The sequence below is a fragment of the Cricetulus griseus genome, chromosome 7, assembly GCF_003668045.3.
Source record: "Cricetulus griseus strain 17A/GY chromosome 7, alternate assembly CriGri-PICRH-1.0, whole genome shotgun sequence".
Lineage (NCBI taxonomy): Eukaryota > Metazoa > Chordata > Mammalia > Rodentia > Cricetidae > Cricetulus > Cricetulus griseus.
The window spans coordinates 116675006-116697264 of record NC_048600.1 but is presented as its reverse complement, the minus strand read 5'-3'; the positions used below and the strand labels follow the sequence as shown (position 1 = coordinate 116697264).

General features: G+C 47.7%; 2 protein-coding genes across 2 annotated transcripts; one reads left to right on the top strand and one right to left on the bottom strand.

Annotated features, from left to right (window-relative positions):
- Positions 1-1239: 1239 nt before the first annotated feature.
- Positions 1240-1728, bottom strand: LOC113836905 (reprimo-like protein). Its single transcript, XM_027427920.2, has one exon. The coding sequence runs from the start codon at positions 1726-1728 to the stop codon at positions 1375-1377; it is 354 nt and encodes a 117-aa protein (XP_027283721.1). The 3' UTR covers positions 1240-1374.
- Positions 1729-14479: 12751 nt separating this feature from the next.
- Positions 14480-20497, top strand: Lyzl6 (lysozyme like 6). Its single transcript, XM_027427700.2, has 4 exons — positions 14480-15326; positions 16968-17126; positions 18150-18228; positions 20173-20497. Exons 1-4 carry the CDS (start codon positions 15122-15124, stop codon positions 20240-20242), a joined length of 513 nt encoding a protein of 170 aa, XP_027283501.1. The 5' UTR covers positions 14480-15121; the 3' UTR covers positions 20243-20497.
- Positions 20498-22259: the final 1762 nt, after the last annotated feature.

The following is a 22259-nucleotide window of genomic DNA, read 5'->3' as shown; positions in this document are numbered from 1 at the left end:
CTCCTCCTCCTCGCCCCAACTGTTGCCAAAGAGAGAAGGTCCCTCCTGCTTCCCATTCTAAAGCCAGGGAAGGCTTCAGCCATCTTCTCTATTCGCCTGAGCTCTTTTCCCTAGAAACCTCCCCAAGTACTATATGCCTGAACTGTCTAAGAGGGTACCTGTAGGTCAAAAGGCTTTCTCCCTGAGGTGGCCTGGGCCCAGTTGTCCCTCAGAGCAAAGGCCTGCTGCAAATGGCCCCCTTCCCTTCCTTCTGGCCTGTAAGCACCAAGTCCCCTCCAGAACTGGGTTTCAGGTCAGGAGAGCGGAGGATGCATTTCTTAATGGCAGGGTGGAGTGTTGGAAGAAATGGCATTCACAGTCCATTTAAGGGGCTTGTTTAAGTCCATCCGTCTACCACCTAAAAGGGTGGGGCAGAACAAGCCCTTGAACCGGGCTTCTGGGCTCAGCCTGGAATTTTTACTAGATCCAGCCCCTATTTGCCCAAATTAATTTATCTGATATATTTATTTTATTCTCAGCCCTCCCCCTTTGGGATTCTATTCACTTTCTTTTTCCATTTCCACTTTATGAAGAAGACTAAAATTTCCAGCGATTTAATTAATCTCACCAACTGTCTGGCTGCCCCAAAGGACCTGCCTCTTCACTGTAGTAGAAGAAAACAGTTGTGGGAAGGGGGTTAGGGAGGGAAGCCAAACCAACAAGAAACAATTCCTTTTTCTTTCGCTTTGTTCTGAGAGCCCAAGGAACTCCAGAGCTGTCTGCTGCACAGCTCCTTAAGTCGACCAAACTGGGGCCAGAAGTAGGACATGTTCCTCTCCCTCGCTTCCCCTACCCCTCTCTCTCTCTCTCTCTCTCTCTCTCTCTCTCTCTCTCTCTCTCTCTCTCTCTCTCACACACACACACACACACACACACACACACACGAGCACTAGGAACAATTGGAATGTATAAGGAAACCCGACGGCTATGGTTTTATTACAAAATTTATTTTCAGATGCAATGCGAGATCAGCTGCAAAATTTTAAGAGAATCTTCCCCCGCCCTCCTTGGAACCGGCCCCCACCAACACTTCCGAAATCCCCACGCGAGTGACCTCAACCCCGCATTGCCGTCTCCCTCTCCCCTACCTGCCACCCTGACCCGAACTTCTCTTTGTAAAAAACCTGTGAGGAAACCTGAGCCCCTGGCCCTCGCTGGAGCGCACACAGCAGAGAGTCCGGGGTGACAGTCCCTTCTCGCACCGCCGCCGAGTTCCGCGATGTCCAGGTCGGAGCCTTGCAAGCCACGTCGCTGACCGCAGGAGGTGGCTAAAGCCTTGAGGAAGAGGCTCTGCGGTCCCTTCCTCGCTGCGACGCTGGCGAAGGCGGCCGGAGCTCAGTACAGTCCCAGGATGGCGGCGCCCACGTCCTTGGAGGGCCTGCGCTCCTGCATCAGAAAGTTGATCATGCTCTCGGACTTGATGAGCAGGTTGCAGCCCAGGAAGAAAACACCGAAGACCACGGTGAGCGATAGCACACAGAGTACGGCGATCTGCGCCACGCGTGACACCCACAGGCTGCGTTCGTCCGGCTCCAGCCCCGCCGGGACCCCGTCGCTGGCGGTCAGCGGTGCGCCCCCGGGGCAGCAGTCTAGCCACGTGCCCAGCCCGTGGCTGCGGTTTCCCAGGGCGGCCCGGGCGTCACCACCCGCCTCTTCCAAGCCGCTGTGGTTCAGGAAGCTCGCGTTCATCGCGGCGCAGCGCCCGCAGTCTGGGCGCGCAGTCCAGGGCGCGCCGGGAGCTGGCAGCGTCCGCGCTGTCGGGGGACGCCCGGGGGGCCCCTCGATCACCCTTATGCAGGGAGGAGAGGAAGGCGGGAGGCGGCCCACGCTCTGGCACTCTCGGACCGCCTACCTTCCCGGCGGGAAACGAGCGTCCGGGAGCAGAGAGCAACAGGCAGCCCGCGAGCTGGAGAGAGCCAACAAACAGTGCGTGGCAGTCGCCCACGGAGATCCACGCCAGCCGTGCTGCCCCGCCCCTGGCAACCACCGAGCTCCGCCCCGCCCTACCCCTCCCTGCCGCAACCCACTCGCGGAGCCCAAACTGCGGGGACATGAATCCCTTCCAGCATGCAGCCTGCGCAAAGCTGGCTGGCAAGGGTCAGAACGTCCAGGCAGCTCCCGCCCTAGGGCTAAGTAACCTTGACTCACTCTGGGCAGCTGCTTAGAAAACCGCCCCAAGATGCCGGTTCCTCCCGGGAACTGTGGCTCCAGAGGTGGTCTGGAGTCTTTCTCTACTCTATTTAAGGTGCACACTCGGGGAGCGGGGGGGGGGGGGAGGGTAGCTGTGGCCCTCAGCGTTGCACACTCCACCAGGCTTGGTTCTGGGTGGCCAAGCCATGCTACACTATCCCAGCTGGGCCCTCTCAGCTTTTCCCCTGGCTGAAGGCTGTCATAGCCAGGAGAGCTCTTGGCCTCCTATTTGTCTGACCCCACACACCACTCCTATTTAATATATTCATTAAAATTAAGTCATTTGGGGTAATTTTTATTTATTTGTTTAATAGAAACAGTTACTGTAGACGACTTAGAAAGCATGATTTAGCAAGAGTGAGGGAAAACCCTCTAAAACTATAAAATCCTTCAGTCTGGGGTGGGTCAATTATTATTAACCTAGGCACAAACTCTTCCGGGTTGTCTCTATTTGTGTTCCGTACTGCAAATGGGAATGCAGTGTCTTGCCTACTGTAATGTACATGCTGTTTTGTACTGAGAGGATCTGGCCCAGACAGTCTGTGCTATGTGTTTGGCAGCAGGATTTCTTCCGAGAAATGCTTGATTATATCCTTTGCTCATTCTTCTGGTTTGACGACAGCTTAACCTGGACTTGGAGCCCATGTCCTTGACTCCATTCAGCTCAAATCCAGCTGTCTGATACAAAGGGTGGGAGTAGGAAGAGAGTGGGGACCTTTCAGGGCAATGCTTTGTTCCAGTGAGCATGATCAGCATACATGGGCCAATGTCCTGTTCCATAAGCTTTCAGTTATTCCTGCCCGCCCCTACCGCCTCCCACCATCCCTGGGTAGATTTCTCTGGATAACTTAGTGTGGAAGGAGGGACCAGAGATGTTTGCCCTTGACCTGGAGTGTGAAGGGGAAAGGAGAGTTTGGGGTTGTGGACGTGAACTAAGGTCACCTGACTGAGGACAAGCCTGGCCTATTCACTGGGGTCTCACTGGGACAAGAGTTACACTGAAGGCAGTCAGGGCAGGAAACTTCCCAGTGGAGGAAAGAAAGCCCTGGGGTGGGGGTGAGGTGCGGGGCTGACACAGGAAAATTTTAAGTGGGCTCAGCAGAAGAGGTCATAGTGGACTTAGATTTGAGAGACATATTGCTCCCCTACCATATCCTTTAGGATTTAGGAACAAAATTAGGGAAGCTGTCAGCATCCGGTCAAGCTCAGGCCTGCTTGCCACAGGGGCTTTGTTTGGCTTCCTGGCTACTGGTTTTATTTTCACATTAAGTTTGGTCACCGTGTAGATGGGGGCTCTCAGGCTCCTCCAGTTCAGGGATAGGGGTCCTGCCTGACCTGAATACAGGCCATTGCTTACTACCTGTCTGGAACCGTGAATCCTGGCAAGGTTGTTCACAGTTTGTGTATGAACCCTTAATTTTTATCCATCCACCCACCCATCCATCCATCCATCCATCTACCCCCCCCCCCGCCACCTCTGTGTGTGTGTGTGTGTGTGTGTGTGTGTGTGTGTGTGTGTGTGTGTGTGTAAATGTTTGGCGTATCCCTCAACCATTTCTCACCAATTTCTCCATCTCTCCTCCACCCCCAGACTACAGGTTGAACTTAGTGTGATTGAACACATGTAAGGCAAGCATTCTATCATGGAGCTATAGCTCCAGTCCCTTCTTTTTTATTTTTGAAACAGGGTCACTGCATCTGGAGCTCACCGATTCAGCCAGGGGATCTGGCCTGCAAGCTCCAGAGACCCTCCTGTCTCCCCCTGGTCAGCACTGGAATTACATGGGCACTGCTTTTTCACACAGGTGCTGGGAATCCAATTCAAGTCCTTGTGCTTGTGTGACAAGCACTTTACAGTCTGAGCCATCTTCCAGGCCTCTGAACTCTTAATTTTTGTAGGAATCCTGACAGGCCAAGGCATTCCTGATCAGTAACTGCATCACAAATCGCTCCACATGGAGCAGACACTGATTGGCCCACAGTACACAAGGGACAGGGGTCTGAAGTGGCTGGACAGGGTGGCTCTGGCATAGAGTCCCTTACAAGATGGCACTCCAGGTTGTGGCTAAGGCCATCTGAAAGTTAGACTGAGGGCAGAGGACTAGCTTCCCAGATCTCTCCATCTAAGTTAGGGTTTCTGTTGCTGTGAAGAGACACCATGACCTCAGCAACTCTTAAAAAAGAAAACATTTAATTGGGGTGGCTTACAGTTCAGAGGTTTAGTCCACTGTCATCATGGCAGGAAACATGGTGGCACATGGTGCTGGAGAAGTAGCTGAAAGTTCTACATCTGGACCAGCAGGCAGCAGGAAGAGAGAGTGAGCCACTGGGCCTGGCTTGAGCCTCCAAAACCTCAAAGCCCACCCCCAGTGACACACTTCCTCCAACAAGGCCACACCTTCTAATAGTGTCACTCCCTATGGGCCTGGGGGGGGATTCTCATGCAAACTACCAGACTCCCTCACCTGGCTGTTGGCAGAAGGGAACCTCAGTCCCTCTCATTGACCTTTCTATGGGGCTATTTGACATTCCTCAGGGCCAAACTTGGAGAATGTGCTAGAATGTGAACAACTGGTAGGAGGGAGAAGGAAAAAAAAAAACTAAGGCTGCAAAATGAAACACATCAGCAACTCTCACTGTTGTTCAGCTTTCACAGCAGGCCTTGGGGAAAGAAGTCCTTACCTCATGGACAGTTGAAGAAAAATCTTGTGAAGTCATGGCCAGCAGTGTGGCACAGACAGTATACAAACCCACAAATTTTACAAGTCCACACTCTGCATCACTTGATGTCTGAGGATAGGCAGATGTGATAGATCTGTGTGGGTAGACAGGTGTGGTAGACCTGTGTGGAGTAGACAGGTGTGGTAGATCTGTGTGAGATAGACAGGTGTGGTAGATCTGTGTGGATAGACAGGTGTGGTAGATCTGTGTGGGTAGACAGGTGTGGTAGATCTATGTGAGATAGACAGGTGTGGTAGATCTGTGTGGGTAGACAGGTGTGGTAGATCTGTGTGGATAGACAGGTGTGGTAGACCTATGTGGATAGACAGGTGTGGTAAATCTGTGTGAGATAGACAGGTGTGTTAGACCTTTGTGGATAGACAGGTGTGTTAGATCTGTGTGGGTAGACAGGTGTGGTAGATCTGTGTGAGATAGACAGGTGTGGTAGATCTGTGTGGGTAGACAGGTGTGGTAGATCTGTGTGGATAGACAGGTGTGGTAGATCTGTGTGAGATAGACAGGTGTGGTAGATCTGTGTGGATAGACAGGTGTGGTAGATCTGTGTGGAGTAGACAGGTGTGGTAGATCTGTGTGGGTAGACAGGTGTGGTAGATCTGTGTGGAGTAGACAGGTGTGGTAGATCTGTGTGGGTAGACAGGTGTGGTAGATCTGTGTGAGATAGACAGGTGTGGTAAATCTGTGTGAGATAGACAGGTGTGGTAGATCTGTGTGGATAGACAGGTGTGGTAGATCTGTGTGGATAGACAGGTGTGGTAGATCTGTGTGGGTAGACAGGTGTGGTAGATCTGTGTGGGTAGACAGGTGTGGTAGATCTGTGTGGGTAGACAGGTGTGGTAGATCTGTGTGAGATAGACAGGTGTGGTAGATCTGTGTGAGATAGACAGGTGTGGTAAATCTGTGTGAGATAGACAGGTGTGGTAGATCTGTGTGGAGTAGACAGGTGTGGTAGATCTGTGTGAGATAGACAGGTGTGGTAGATCTGTGTGGGTAGACAGGTGTGGTAGATCTGTGTGGGTACATATAAGTGTATTTTGCTGTGAAGGAAAGATAGGAAGTCCAAGGTGTAGGGTAGGGCCTCAGGAACTCAGGAGCTATTTGTTACCTGGGTTGCCACCATGCTCCACAGAGAAGGAAGCAGGTGCCTCTGGGCCCAGCTGCCACCCACGTGGGACTATTTTTACCCTGTGCCTCAGCCACAGTCTGCATCTCTCAGATCTGGAAGGGCCATGTGGACAATCTGGTCCCCAAGAGGAATTGCCAGGGGCCACCCAGAGGCTGTAATGTCCTGTCCCTGCAGCTGTTTCAGTCAACCTTTAGCCCTCTGGCATGTGTGGGCCATCAGGGTTGGCAAGAAATGCTCCTCTCTCAGACAAAAAGGTTAATAAAAACTTCCCTTATTAGTGCTGCTTGCTAGCCAAACCCTGGGGACTAAAATGTCCTCGTGAACAGATATTAGAAACTGTCTACACTGTAAACAGGATAAATATAGTGTTTTGTGCACTTGTGGGTTACTCTAACAGAGGTGAGACCAAGCTAATTTGCATATCCAACTATACCTTCTCTCCTCCTTAAAAATGTAAACAGTTGACTGTGGAAAGATGGTGCACTTCAGAGAGGCCAAGAGCCCTTGAGTGGAGTGTATTGTGAAGCACTGCAAGCAGCCCTCCTTGGTTCCTACTGACGTGATTCATTATCTTAGCAAGCTCTTCCTGCAGCAGGAAAATTTGCCTTCTGCCCAGTTCCTGCCCAAATGGTCTCACGTTTCCAGTTGGCAGACGGGAAGGAAGCCAATGACATTTTTACTGCATTGGGTACAGAATTAAACACTAGTTACTTAGTTCACCCCTTGTTTACATGATGATGCCACTGGGGTGCCAGCCCTATTCTGCTGTGGTAAGTGGGTAGAGGGCAGAGGGAGGCCCTCAGACAGTATGAGTCACCGTGGCCTTACCTGAGTGGGTGGGAGAAGGGCCTGGGAGTGACTTCTATAGCTATGGAAAGGGGCAGTGCCAACATCAGCGTTGCACAATGGAGAGCTGATACATTTGTCCCAGGCATCAGGGGCTTTACACCTCACTCTCTTCCACCTGTTTGATTCAGGCTTGACTGACGGAGACAAGGTCTTGCTATAGTGTCCTGGCTAACATGGAAGTCAAGATGCTCCTGCCTCAGCTTCCTGGGTTCAGGATAACAGGTGAAACCCTATGACCAGTTAGTTCATGTTTTAGAGAATATTAGAGTCGTAGAGATCCAGAATGTGCTTCTGCTGGGCTCCTGGTTGACTGTGTGATTTTGGACAAGTCAATCCTCCAAAACCTGTGGGGTTTTGGTTGGTTCGTCCATTAACCAAGGAAGCTGAGGAGACAGCTTAGCAAAGTGCTTGCCTTGCAAGCATGAGGACCTGAGTTTGATCCTTTTAAAAAGGTGGGGACATATTGGCACAAACTTGTAAAAACCAGAGCTCGGGAGGCAGAGACAGGAGGACCCCTGAGACTCCCTGACCACATAGGCTAGCCTACTTGGTGGGCTCCCACAAGCGAAGACCCTATCTCAAAAAAGTGGGGGTGGATAGTGCCTAAGGAACAAGCCCTCAGGTTGATCCCTGTCCTCTACATGGACTTGAGCACACACACGAGTGCGCACACAGACACACACACACACAAACACACACAGACACACACACACACACACACACACACACACACACACACACACACACACACACACACACACACACACACACAGACACACACACACACACACACAGACACACACACACACACACACACACACACACACACACACACAAACACACACACACACACACACACAGAGAGAGAGAGAGAGAGAGAGAGAGAGAGAGAGAGAGAGAGAGAGAGAGAATATTCACTAAAACTTTCCTTACAAAAATAGATCAGTGGACCAGGCAAGCTGCTGTCTGCTTTCCTGTGCTCTGTGTTTGGAGAAGCATGAAGCCCAAGGCCTTTGTCTGGTCTGTCCCCAAAGTGCCCGAGCTTTATGACCCCATCTGGAGGTGAAGCGGTTGGTCATTTTCTGTGGTCTTCAAGCTGTCCTCTCAGGGGCAGTGGTTCTGTACACAAGCGACACGGACCCAAACAGGTTTCTTTCCGGCAAGACTTTTCTGGGCCGTAAGCATGTGGTAAGCTTTGGGAGCTCCTCATGGGGGATTCGGGATGCGACATTTGACAATGGGACACCCCCCCCCCATATCAACTGATATTTTGTGGTATTTGCTACAGAATACCACCTAGAACACTTTGGGAAATACTCTCAAGCTTCTCTTAAGCTTCAGTTTCTTTGTGAAGAACAAAGATGATGCTTCGAAAGTTAAATAAGGCCATGCCTGGAAACAGGCCCGGCACAGCACCTGGCACAGAGTAAATGCTCAATAAACGCTGGTAGCTATTATCTGTAACGAGGTCCTTCCTTTCCAGCGCTGACATTCTGTACTTCCAACTGCAGCATGTAATTAAACTGCAAAGCATCTGGCTTCCCAAGCAGAAAGAATAAGCCTGGAGGAAGGAAAAGCGAGCGGGAGAAGGCTCCTTCTGGGCTGCCCATTTGTGCACCAGCCTCCCCACCAGCCAGTACAACAGGGAATGGAGAAAGATGCCAGCCTTAATGACAGGGCTTGAGGAGCCTGTGGTTCCCTGTTAACGTGGACCCTTGGGGGATATTTGCCAGTGCAGACAGCTGGAGGGAAAATCAGGGTTGCTTTATGGTTGCTGAAGTTTGAATAGGGTTGGAACGTCCCCAAAGGACCCATGTGTTGACAACTTTGTTCCTGGTGTGGTGGCACTAGGAGATGGTGGAACCTTAAAGAGGTTCCTAGGGACTCCTAAACTAGGCATGGTGGCTCACATCTGTAGTACCAGCAATGGGGAGGGGTGGGCCAGCAGGCTCAGGCAGGTGACTCCCAAAGGTTCCAGTAAAGCCTGGGCTACAGATTGAGGCTTTGTCTCACGAAAACAAAAGCAAGGGCTTTGGGATATAGCTCAGCTGGTAGAACACTTGCATAAGGCCCTGGGCTTGACCTTAAGCACGTTATAAACCAAGCATGGTGTTGCAGGCCTGTGATTCCAGAATTGGGGAAATAGAGGCAGGAGGATCAGAAGTTCAAGGTCATGCTCTCTCTACTACCTGTGAAATTTGAGACTCACTTGGGATATATGGTACCTTGTCTCAAAACAGTAAAAAGGGGTGCCACCTCTGGGAAACCATTGTGTGCAGGACAGTCCCTGCCACAAGGAGCCCATGCCAGAGGGGATGATAGAGAAACTTGGTAAGGACAAGCTGGTTAAAAATGATAGCTAGGGGCAGACATTGTATGTTGGGCCAGAGGAGAGGCCAATGCCACAGGCTAATGGAACACAGGAAGGGAAGCTTCAGTTGGTCTCCCACGTGGCTTAGAGATGCCAACTCTGGCTTAAGCATGGCAAACCATTCTGGGCTTCATGAGCACATCCGAGGGCTCAGCACTGAGTCTCCAAGGTAACAGGATGGTGGTCAGATGCTGTCCCAAGGAAGGACCAGGCATGTAGTATCTCTCATCATTTGTATCAGGACCCGTAAAGACAGGAAGTGATTTCACATTCAGTAGTTCAGGGAAAGTGTTTGAATTCTGAACATCAAGCAAGTTTTTGTGGCATAGGCTAGGGGGCTAGTTCTGGCTAAGTGTGTACTCAGTCTTGTCAAGAAAGCATGGCCTGGGGAAAATGGGGATACTTGCTTTGTCTGCCTAAAACACCACCCACTGTCTTGAGGAATTTCTCTTCTCCACTGCAACCAGTTACAGTGGGAGCTGCCAATGATGCATGTTTTTCTTTCCCAGAAACAAAGGGCCCACGATAGTGCCTGGGCTAATCCTGAACTGTTCAGGTGCAGGGATCCATTCACCTGAGACCTGTACTTGTCTGCTAGGTAACCACAGATGAATCAGGAATTCACATTTTCCACAAACGAGACATATGACTTCTTATTACCTATGAGACAACTGAGAAAGTAAAGTAAGGGGGCAAGTCTGAGAAATGCTTGTTCCTGGGACTGGTTGTCTTGGTACACTCACTTCACGATCCTAACGGCTATAGTTAAGATTTCAAAGATCCAGGTCCTTTGCATGCAATACCCATGGAGGCCAGAAGTGGGCGACGATGGACTCTTTGGAACTGGAGTTACTGCTGGTTGTTAGTGGCCCTGTGGGTGCTGAGAAGTGAACCTGGGTCCTCTGTAAGAGCAGCTAGTGCTCTTAATTGCTGAGTCATCTCTCCAGCTCTTGGCTAGATGAATTTTATAATGTTTCATTTGAAAAATGATCCTGCTTCTGAAAATGACTTAAAACCACTATCACAAGAAAGTGATTGCTTAATACTACAAGGGTTAGTTTCAAAGGAGCCACACCACACATTGTTGTTTATACGACAGATCAGCGATGAGCTGCTGGGCCTCACCTAGCCACCACCTGTTTTTGCAAAGGGGAAGTTTACTGCATCAGAGACTCACTCACGAATGCATTATCTATGGCTGCTTTTGTGCCATGGTGACAGAATCATAGCTCCCACAGAGACCTTATGGACTGCAAGGGCTAAAATAATACTACATAGGCCTTTATTTAAAAACTGGTTGCTACCTCGTGTTCCATAAGAATATTAAAAAACGGGAACTGGGTTGGAGAGAAGCTCAGCTGTTAAGAGCATGTATTTCTTGAAGTAACATTGAACACCAACCATACATACCAGTTGAAAGGTTCAGGCATTATGTTGGCCTGCCCCTATCACCTGGTGGAACAGGCAGTACCCTGGTCAGCCCAAGGTGCCATGGGAACTGAGTCTGCACGCAAGTGCAGAGGACCCCTTTAAAAAGACAGATCCCTGCCCATTTACGCTCTCTGCTTCCTCTCTACTCTGTCTTACCTATGCGTGCTCTCTCTGCCTCTCTATGGCGACCGGCCATGGCGGTCAGCCATTTATCCCTGTTCCTCTTCTTAGTCTCCCTACTCTGCCGGGCCTTATAATAAACTTATAGTCAACATGTCTCATGTCTCAGCATTTCTCTTTTCTTCTTTCTAAACAAAAGAGTAACACCAGTGTCGCTAAAGGAAGACATTATATGCTTGTGATAGTTACCTGTAATTGCTAATATAACCTAGAATCATCTAGGAAGGGAGTCTCAGCAAGAGATTGTCTGCTTTGGATTGCCTCATGGTCATGTCTGTTGGGGGTTGTCTTAATCAAGTCAACTGATAAGGGAAGAGCCTGCCCAGTGTGGGCAGTGCTATTCCTTAGGCAAGGGATTCTGAACTGGTTAAGTGTGGAGAAACCAAGCTGATAACAAGAAGGCAATGAGACAGCATGCATGATTAACTGGGATGTGATGTGACCAGCTGTCTCAAGCTCTTTTCATGGTGACTTCCTAGTAGCAATGGGCTGTAACCCTGGAATTGCAACGGTGACATCCCAGTAGTGACTTGACTGTAACCCGGAATTGCAAGCTAAAACAAGTTCTTCTCTCCTAAATTGTTTGTTGTCAGGTTATTTTAACCACAGCAACAGAAATAAACTAGGAAAATACCTTTGGGGAGACAGCTAGACTTGACAAAAGTTTAAACCTTCATCTGATTAGGTATCTAGACGCAACTATCAATGAACAGAAAATGAAAACATATTAAGCCACCTCACAGATTTGCAACATGTGATATGGCTACTTCATATAGCAACCTGTCGCGCTGGACAGTGGTGCTCAATGGTAAGCCCATCAGCACTTGGGAGCAAAGGCAGAAAGAACCTGGGGCTAGCTTGGGTTACAGGAGTTCTTGCCTCAAAAAAAGATAAAAAGATAAAGACAATTCTGTTCATCATGAGAAGCAGATTAGCCCACATGTTCATGTCAAACCCAGTTAGGCTTTAGGCTGCCTCCTACCAGCCTCCTATCCTTTTGGGCCTGATACTGAGCTTTTCTGAAGCTCATTCTTAGCACTCTGAAGATAAATGGATGCCCCTCTGGTGGTGCTGAGCATTGCATCCCTGCTAGCAGGGCTCACTCGGGGTCAATGTCTGTTCTCCTAGGAAGTCTCCTCTGCCTTATCCCATGGGTACTCCATCCTCACTCCCTCTGTCTGCATTAACTCTGCTCTTTCCCTTCTCCTTTATCGAGTCATTCATCCCAGTGTCCCATTTACCATGTGCTAACCAGGCTAGCTAAGCCTGTGATGCTGCAGCAACTGGCCCTATAAATCACTCTGCTTCCTAATCATGGGGCTCCAGGCAAAGTGAATGGGAGATTTCTCTAAAGACACCCTGAGAATCACAAGTTTCTGATGCTATCGCCTGCTCTACAAACCAAAAATTGTGGCTACCCTTGCTCGAGTCGGGATACAGGGAGGTCTCCTGCTGCTGATGGACCAGCAAGGTAGAATCAGAACCAGAGACCAAAGCTGGAATCCAAAGCTGTACCAAGAATAACGAGAATGGTAGCCGCCAGCTGTGGGGGCGCTAGGACATCTAAAGGAAGGCACTCCTGGAAACATAAACTGTGAAACCTTGGACACGGGCTGCTTCTGTCCTCTAGTGGCTGCTGGTTAGCATAGCAAGTATGAGCTTGGAGATGGTGAGCATATTGTTTCCTGACTTCTAAATTATGCTGTTTCTTAATCATGCCTGACCCATGATCTCCTTTCCACAAAATGTATTTTGTTTAATGACAGTAATTTATAAATATTCCTTCAGAGCCCATTTGAAGTATTGCCATGTTATAACAAGTAGGTCTTCTTTGTGAGCACACAACAGAAACACAGCTCCAATTTGTTTATGGAAGAAGGGATGCTACTGAGCCCCAGATAGCAAAAGGAAGGTACATGAGGGTCCCTGGAGGGTTGCCTCTGGAACTGCATCCTGGCCCGGACTTCACAGACTTTTCACAAAGCCTTAGTGCCTCATAGGGGCTGTGCTTACACAAATTCAAAGCAGGCTCTGGGTCCTATGCAAAGCTCCATAGCTCTGCAGAATTCCAATTCAGAATACAAACATGGACACACACCCCAGAAGCACAGGAGCAGGGACCTGTGACTGGCAGCTTCTTCTAGGAAGCCAAGGTGGTCCTGTTTCCAGAAAGGAAGATAGGTAGCAGGGTTTTGCCTGCTGGTCTGCCTTACATGGGGCACCTTGCCTTCCAGACCTAGCTGCCATTTCTACCTAAAGCTTGGACAGTTTGCACAGTTCAAACCAGCATATTTATGGGAGTGATGACATCACAGAACCAGGGTTCCAGAAGGCTGGGTGGAAGGAGAACCATTGGCCAGATGGGACTGGAGAGTGCTTGGTGAGGAAGAGGAAGCTCTTTCCACAAACCACCTTGTCCTGTAGATCCTCCCAGGAGGCCCTGGGCTGGCTGAGAGCTAGGACCAGAGAGGTACTTGGAATCTGGATAGGGTCACATACTGGGACCATTGTCACCCTGAGGGGAATTCCTGGGGGGGGGTTAATGGGCCAAAGCAGACCTTTCAGCAACCCATGCTCTGAGAAACCTATCTCTGAGGGACATTCTGAGTCAGAAGGGGGAGTACTGCATGACGCATCCATCAGTTAAGCAGGGGTTTGCTATTTACCTGAAGTCCTAATTAGACAGGGCCATTTGCTCTATTTCCAACAATAGAGTGGGGGCAGTGAGAACAACCAAAGAATGTCCTGAGTGCATGCTGTGTGGCAAAGACAGACAGAAAAAGAGACTAGGAGCCAAGTGAGGACACCAGAAAAGCCATCTTGCCTCTGCAGATGCTGAGGGGAAGGTGGAGGGATCCTGGCCTTTGCCCTCAGTATCATACACCTGGTTTAAAGGGAAAGACACGTTTCCTATTATGGGACCAGTCCCCATGTACTCTCATGGAATGAGCACTTTGAAGGAGAGAACCCAGTTATTTCACAGATATTCCCTCCTTCATTTCTTCATGATTAGACTCAGGCTTCCCATCCTTGACCAGAACACCTCATAAGAGTTTCTGTATCTAGAGGTACAGAGTGCCCTTTGTCCCTCCCTGACAGTGCTAATTTTAGTTGCACGGTCAAAACACTGTCTGGGTTTTGCTAAGCAATATGGGGAGGACCAAGACCATGGACACAAGTCCTGATATTTCTCCAGCTTCCACCATCTCGGACTAGGTGCCCATGGTAGTTCTTATCCACGCCATGTTCCTATTGTAGCCCAGAAATCTGCCACACTCCTAGGAGTCCTGGTTCCCCTTTGTAAGGAATGCAAAACAACGTCTTGGATGTTTATTATTTATCTTAATCATTACATCATTCTGATTGAGTAGGTATTAATAAATAAATCTTCATTTTGCACATGGGGTACAGAGAAGTATGTTGTTAAAAGTCACAAGCAGCCCAGCCTTGATAGCTGGCAGTGGGTAGGAATTCAGAGTCCTTAATCTTCAAACACACACACACACACACACACAGAGAGAGAGAGAGAGAGAGAGAGAGAGAGAGAGAGAGAGAGAGAGAGAGAGAATTAAAGTGTAGGTTATTTCTAGAACAAGACCACTTTTACTTGCTTTCTCATACGAATCTTGAACAGAAACAAACCAATAGAACCTACAAGTAGCCCACCAGGAATTCCACCAGGCATGGTCTGCAGCGGTGAAAGTCAGGTCTCATGTGTCTAGAGTATGGGTTGGGGGAGATTGGCACTGCTGTGTTCCAGTCCTTCCTCTGAATACACACCACAAATGCTGGTGAAGCATAATCTGCTCTACTCTCCTTTGCCACCCTCACTTGCCATCCTGGCACCCAAGTGCCGTCTGTGCTTAACTACTCAATACTCAGTTACAGGAGGACCTGCAGAGGAAGGCAGAGTGGTCTTGATTTTGAGCTGTTGAATCTGGGCAATGGATATGGAGGATCACGAGATTACTCTCTCCTTTTGTGTTTGGATTTTCTGTGACCAAAAATATGAGTAAAAAATGAGCTGAGTGTGGTAGCTCTTGCCTGTGACACTAAGGTTCTGGAAGCAGAGGCAGGAGGATGGCTGAAGGCCAGCCTGGTTACACAGTGAGTTCCAGGATAGGCTTGGGCTGTGACGTGAGATTGGGGTGGGACACTGAAACTCACCAGGCCTTGAGCATTGACTGAGCAGGAAAATGTGGTTTCTCTCTCCAGATTTCCCAGGCTCTCAGAGACTGGCAGGCTCCTTGTCCCTTTTGGTGATGATGAGGGTGCTGTTTATCTGCATGGCAAGTTGCCTCCTGGTGGTGAATGGTGGAGACACCATCAGTCGCTGTGCCTTGGCCAAGATACTGCATGAGGAGAACTTGGATGGGTTTGAGGGCTACTCCCTCCCCGACTGTGAGTGCCACTGTCTCAGCTCCTCTCCACCCCTCCTCTAGTTTTCTTACTCAGCTCCTTTCTTTGCCATTTGTCTTTTCAAAGTCAAGTTCACAAAACCGTCTCCCCCCCACCAAGAAGCCTTTTCCAACATGCCAATTTAAATCAACGACTATTAACCGAGCACTTATTATGCACCACTGTTTTAGATGTGTAAATCAAATCCTTTCCCTCACAGTGATCACATTCTAGGAGGCCAAGAGCAGCAACAAGCACACACACAGATGTAAAGTATTGACTGGTGGTGACAAATGCATTGAGTATATGATGTAGGCCTATGATTCCCAGAGTCAAAAGCAAGAGGGTTCTTGTCTCCAACGAACAGACAAAAATGACTTAAGCAGTCAGCAGGAGACTCAGCAGGAAAAAACGCATCCTTTATAAGCCTGACAATTGAGTTTGATCCCTAAAACCAACATTTTTCTAAGTGGGAGATGGAGAAATGGGTCAGCAGTTAAGAGTATGTTCTGCCCCTCCAGAAGACCTGAGTCTGAGTCCTAGCACCCATGTCAAACAGCTCACGACCACCTGCAACTCCATCTCCAGGGGACTTGACACCACTGGCCTCATGGGTACTCTGAAGTCACATACACACAGACAGACACACATGTGCTCACACACATCATTAAACATGAATCTTTTTGTCCACACCTATAATCCCAGCACTCTATGGTGAAATGAATGGCAGAGAAAGGGAAAGCAGCTTGAAGCTCACAGGCCAGTTAGCCTGGAGTCCACAATGCAGCTGCAGAGGCAAGAAAGGTCCTGACCCAACAGGGAGAAGGGGAGAACTGACTCTTAAAGTTGTCTTCTGACTCCACCATGCATTCTCATTTTCTCTCTGCCTCTCTGCCTCTGCCTGCCTGTCTGCCTGCCTCTCGCCTCTCTCTCTTCTTCTCTCTCTCTCTCATCTCTCTCTGCCTCTGCCTGCCTGTCTGCCTCTCCCTCTCTCTCTCTCTCTCTCTCTCTCTCTCTCTCTCTCTCTCTCTCTCTCTCACACACACACACACACACACACACACACACTTAAAGTTAAAAATAAACACATGCACAAAGTAACCATTTAAATGAGGAGGTCAGTGGATTCTGAAGAAGTGACACTGAACGAAATGACCAAATGTCTTGAAGACAGGCATTCCAGGCCAAATGAACAGCCAGTGCAAGGCTTCATCCATGATTCTGCATGGAAGGGATCTCTCCTTTACACCCAAAATTTGTGCATGCCTACCTTGTGACACTTTCTCCACATAACCTGGTGTGTGTGTGTGTGTATGTGTGTGTTTAAGCTCACACTTTTGTTCTATCTGTACATGAAGTCAATACCAGTCTATTGGGCTGTGTATAGCTCCTGGCACACAGTAGGTAGTCAGCAAGTGCAGAAAACCTAAGTGGGTGGAAAGATGGGGGGATGGCTACACACACGGATAGGGAAATGGAATGAAGCCTGTGGGTATTTCTAGCTCTTCAGGACTATCTAGCCTCTTGGGCCTCGTTCTTTCTCCTGATTCCTTGCCTCCCGCCCCCCCCCCCCCCCTTTTCAGTCAACTCCTTCCCACTCAGTTTGCATCCCTCCTAAAGCCCGAGCTTCTTCTCTTTTCCAAGGGCTGTGCCTGGCTTTTGTGGAAAGCAACTTCAATATCTCAAAGGTGACCGAGAATGTAGATGGCAGCTTCGACTATGGGATCTTCCAGATCAACAGCCATTACTGGTGCAACGACTATCAGAGTCACTCAGAGAACTTCTGCCACATAGACTGTCAAGGTCTGGCTGGGAGCCCTAGGGTGGGAGGGTGAGAGAGGAGACCAGGCTCTACTTACAGGCACAGCCTAGGCATGTCCTTCTAGGAATGATACAAAGAGCAAGGAATCCCTTGGCTGAGCAGAGGAATAGACCCACAGTCTTAATGCCCCATCCTTGCACAAGGTCTGCAGGGTCCCTTGAGGGGTATCCACAGACTCTTAATGGCTGGGAGTGGCATTACAGCCACACTGATTAACAACATGTTATATATTGAGCATTATCATATGCATAGCTCATTTTATCCACCCTTCCACACAGTAGAAACTGTCTATGATCCCTGATTCCCAAATGAGTAAATTCAGGCTCTGAGAATGGAGCCAGTTACATTGTCATTAGTACGTGGGAGGCGGAGGCAGGAAGCCCAGAAATCCAAGGTTGGCCTGGGGCCATTCAGTGAGACACTGTCTGAGCAAGGGATGGAAAGAAGGGAAGGAGGGAGGGAAAAAGAGAGGGAAGAAAGGAGGGAGGGGAGAGGAGAGGGAGGGAGGAAGTCTTGCAAAGAATGTGACTTGTGTCCTTGGATGCTCAGGTATAACCATTCACTTATACCCAGGATAATGGCCATATCAAAGGCCAGGTACAAATTTCTTGCCTCAAAGCTAATCCAGGAGGCTTGACAAGGACGGTGACTCCTTCCTACCCTAACATCCTTGGGCTTCTCACCTACAGACTCCCATAAACAGGACTTTTTCTTGGTCTGTGTGTTGTCTGTTTTCACACCCCCTTTTACCCCAGAAATCCTGAAAACTTTGGGTGAGCCATTGCCTACCCTGGCTAGAGGAATAGCAGTGGACAGGCTCAAATCTCTTCCTGGCCTCACTTCCTATCTCTGGCAGCACTGTAGGGGTATCTAAATGTGTCCCTAGGATGGAGGCTTAGCCTAATCTGGAAGTGCTCAGGCCCTGGGTTGACAAGTCCTTTATCTGTCTGGTCTTTGGAATTAGCCTTTGTGCACATCATAGGTGACCTCCTCTTTCTTTTCAGAACTGCTGAGTCCCAACCTCATTACATCTATCCACTGTGCGAAAAAGATTGTGTCTGGATCAGGAGGGATGAAGAACTGGTGAGGGGGATGGGTGGGATTGAGTCTGTGGGCACAGCCTCAAGAAAGAGCATATGACAGAGCAAGGGGCAGTGGCTAGGGACTTGTGGTCAATCCTGTACAGAGGTTTAGAAAAATATGGAGCTGAAGAGATTGCTCAGTGGTTAATACTGCGGGCTGCTCTTTCAGAGGGCCTATAGGCCAGATCACAACCATCGCAACTCCAATGCTAGGGAAACCAATGCCCTCTGCTGGCCTCTGCTGTCAATGCAGGCATGTGGTACACAGCCATACACCCAGGCAAACACTCTTACATACAAAATAAAAATAAAAATCTCAAAAATTTAAAAGGAAAAAGACAGGATAGTGGATGATCTTAACACTCTTTGTCATAACACCTGGGTTTGGTTTTTTTCTCTGACATTGTATTAATAACTTTTTAATTTATTATTATTATTATTATTATTATTATTATTATTATTATTATTTGGTTTTTTGAGGCAGGGTTTCTCGAAACAGCTCTGGTTGTTCTGGAACTTGCTTTGTAGACCAGGCTGTCCTGGAACTCACAGAGATCTGCCTGCCTCTACCTCCCCTCCGGAGTGCTGGAATTAAAGGTGTGTGCCACCACTGCCCTGCAGTCAATTTTGATTGTACTAAGACAAAGCAGCTTGAGCTAGGAGAGGGAAACTTATTTGTTCATATATTTAGATACTTTGTTACTTATTTTTAGTTCCTGTATGTGTGTGCTGTGCACCTCTGCATACATGTGTGTGGAGGCCTGATGTTGATGGCAGAAGTCTTCCTCAATCTCTCCTCACCTTATTAATTAAGGCAAAGTCTCTGAATTGTCCTCAGAGTTCAGGTTTGGCTAGTCTGGCTAACCACTTTGCACCAGGAATCCCTTTCCCAGCCTTCTGAACACTGGAATTCGAGGCAGACAAGTCCATCTGGCACTAATGTGGGTTTGGAGGGAATTTCAACTCTGGTCTTATGCTGTGAACTATTCTCTAGCCCAGAAATTTATTTTGAGAGAAGGTCTCCTACTGAGCCCACTCAAGGCATACAGCTGGGTGTCAAGGAGAAGGTTGCAACCTCAAGAGAGACTGGAAAATAGACAGAGGCTTCCCATGGCCACTTCTGCTTCCACCTCACATTCAAGTCACCATTCTCTGCAGACCAGCATCCTCTGGTCCCCAATCCACAAGACAGAGTACAGCATCCCAAGTCTATAACTTTAAGTCCTAAGTGGACTGGCTACTCAAGTCCTCGTCAAAGTTCCTGAGATAGCGACTCTAATTGATTCATTGAGAACCAGTATTTTCCTCCCTTGATCCATCCAACTGGCTGAAAGTATAGCAAAGCTGTAATACAGTTGTGTTTCCTCCAGGGGCCCCTCTCATAATAAACAACATTTCTTGTTAATAAAAAGGGGGGGCCTCCTTAGCGGCACAGATACCCTAAAGTTTTCAGTTCCTCAAAGCTGAATGCATAGGGGATGCTGAATGCATAGGGGATCACTTAGTCTTTTCAGTGCTTCAAACTGGACATAAAACTAATACAAATGCATCATATACAGGAATTAGTAAGAATGTAAAGAATATGAGTGTTTCACGCTCAAAACAAGATCCAGGAAGTAATGATTATTAGGGCTGGTCCTCTTTGAAGGGGAGGTTCAAAGATTGCAACTAGGTTTTGTTTTAATTAACTCTAAATCCTACAGAATAGTGACACCCACCTTCAAAGGGTAATGAGGAATTAAAAAGGTGGATACTTATAAATGAGGGAAGAAGGCAAGCCCCAGGGGTGAGGGAACCCCAAAGAGGAATCAAAAAGGACAGTCCAGCTAAAAAATGAAGGGGACTTGGGTGTTACAAGGAGGGAGGACTCTCCAGTAACTAGGCTAGGTGTGTGGAGAAGCAGCAATTAAGCAAAGAGCAAAAACCTTCTCTTTTTACTCCACAGGGCATTATGGAGGTTGCACTGTTCAGGACGGCCACTCTCCTATTGGATGACAGGATGCCATCCGGGATGAACCAGAGCGCAGACGCACGGGAGAGTCACTCTAGGACCCCTGTTCTACTTGGAGATTCTTCACTATTTCATCTTCTTGCCTGCACGTCATACTTTCCTCTCTTCCCACTCACAAGTAAAACTGACCAGAGTTCCAGGGGAAAACGTCTCACTGAGGTTTCCTGCTTGTGTTCATCCAGGCACAGTTCCTTTGTTCTTAGCTATCATTTGCAAACCAAGAAGATGCCAAATAAATACAATTATTTTTAAAAACGAATTAAAGCACACTGTGTAAAGAATGTGTTTAGTTATTAATTCCACTTACATTTGAGTACCCACCGCTTTAAGAGTGTTCTAGGCATGAGAAAATGGAAGACAAATATATCTGCTGCTCTTTAGGTATTCATAATTAAGTTGGTGAAGGAGAGATAGCCACAAACATTATAGTGGGTGATAAAATGCTTATTAAAAATCTATACTCACTGGCTAGAAACAATACCAAGCTATTAGTAATTACACCCAGACAACTATTTTTAAATGTTAATAAAAGATTCAGACATAGGTAGCCAGTGGTGCTGAGGGTCTGGTATCAAAATGGAGAAAATCATACTAGGATAAAGATATGTTAACAGGTGCCAGTTTTGTGGAGAGATCGAACGAGAATTTAGATGATTAAAGAACAAAATACTACTAAAAAGTAGAAGAAAACTAGCAAAATGGCTCAGCAGGCAAGAATGCTTGCTGCCTAGTCCGATGACCAGAGTTCAATCCCAGGAATCTAAATGGTAGGAGAAAACTGACTCCTGGAAATTGTCCTGCCTTACACACCTGTGTCATGGCATGTGGGTGCACACACAATACACACACACACACACACACACACACACACACACACACACACACACAGCTTTTCTGGATAGAATCTGATGGGTTTGGCAGGAGCACATATGGAGTATAATTTGCTTAAAGACAAGACAAAGGCAAAAAAGGGACAGTTGGGGTAATGTCCTGCACACAGCCACTATCAGTGTTTGACTTAACTGGAGTGCTAACATGGGCCACTTATTCCTCTACCACTAGCCTAACTGCATTTACAAACGATCTGATTATTCACTAGCTTCCCGACTTCTGCATTTCACAAGCAAGTAGGAAGTCAGATCAGTAACTAGACCAGAAGGGCCCCATATTAGATACTTGTCTTGCTGCTTTGCCAAAATACCTGGAAAGCCAAGGGTTTTATTTTTTATTTTTAATATTTTGGCTCACAGTTGGAGGGACCAGTCCATCATGGTTGACTTGTGAGCAGGAAAATGAGACAGTTGATCACATGACATCTTCAGTTAGAAAGCCGGAAGATACTCAGTGGATTCTCAGCTAACTCACGTTTTCCTTCTTGATTGGTCCAGAAACTAAGCCCACCCACCTTCCACAGTTAGAACTTTCCTGGAAATACCTTCCCAGACACACCCAATGGTGTGTTTCCATGGCGATGCTAAATCTAGTCAAGTTGATAAAGATTAATCACAAACTCAAACTTGATTAAAATACTTCGGTAAGAATATTATGACTAGTCTCAGCATTTTTAAAAAAATAATTTTTAGCATCAAATTTTTATGGAAGTCATTTAGTATTTATTTTGGACTCTGGAGTGTGCAAACAAGTGGGTTTCTATTTCCTAGGTCTTCTCTTGGGCTCTTTCATTCTGTTTGTTTTTTTCCAATTCCAATGTGTTGGTCTTCACTTCATCTTATTATGTTATTTTATTATGTTATATTTTATTAATATTTTCTCTTGGAAGCTGTTTGCTTTCTAATGAGAGACAGAAAGGAGGTATACATGGATGGGAGGGGATGTGAGAAGGAACTTGTAGAAATAGAGGGAGGAGAATCATAATCAAGATATATGAGAAAAAAATCGATTTTCACTAAAAGGTAAAAAAAGTAAAAATAGCATTTAACTTGAAGAATAAAAATAAAAATAAAACATTGCACAAATGAACCTCAAAAAATTTTATGGAAGTCATACATGCAGGAGAGAAG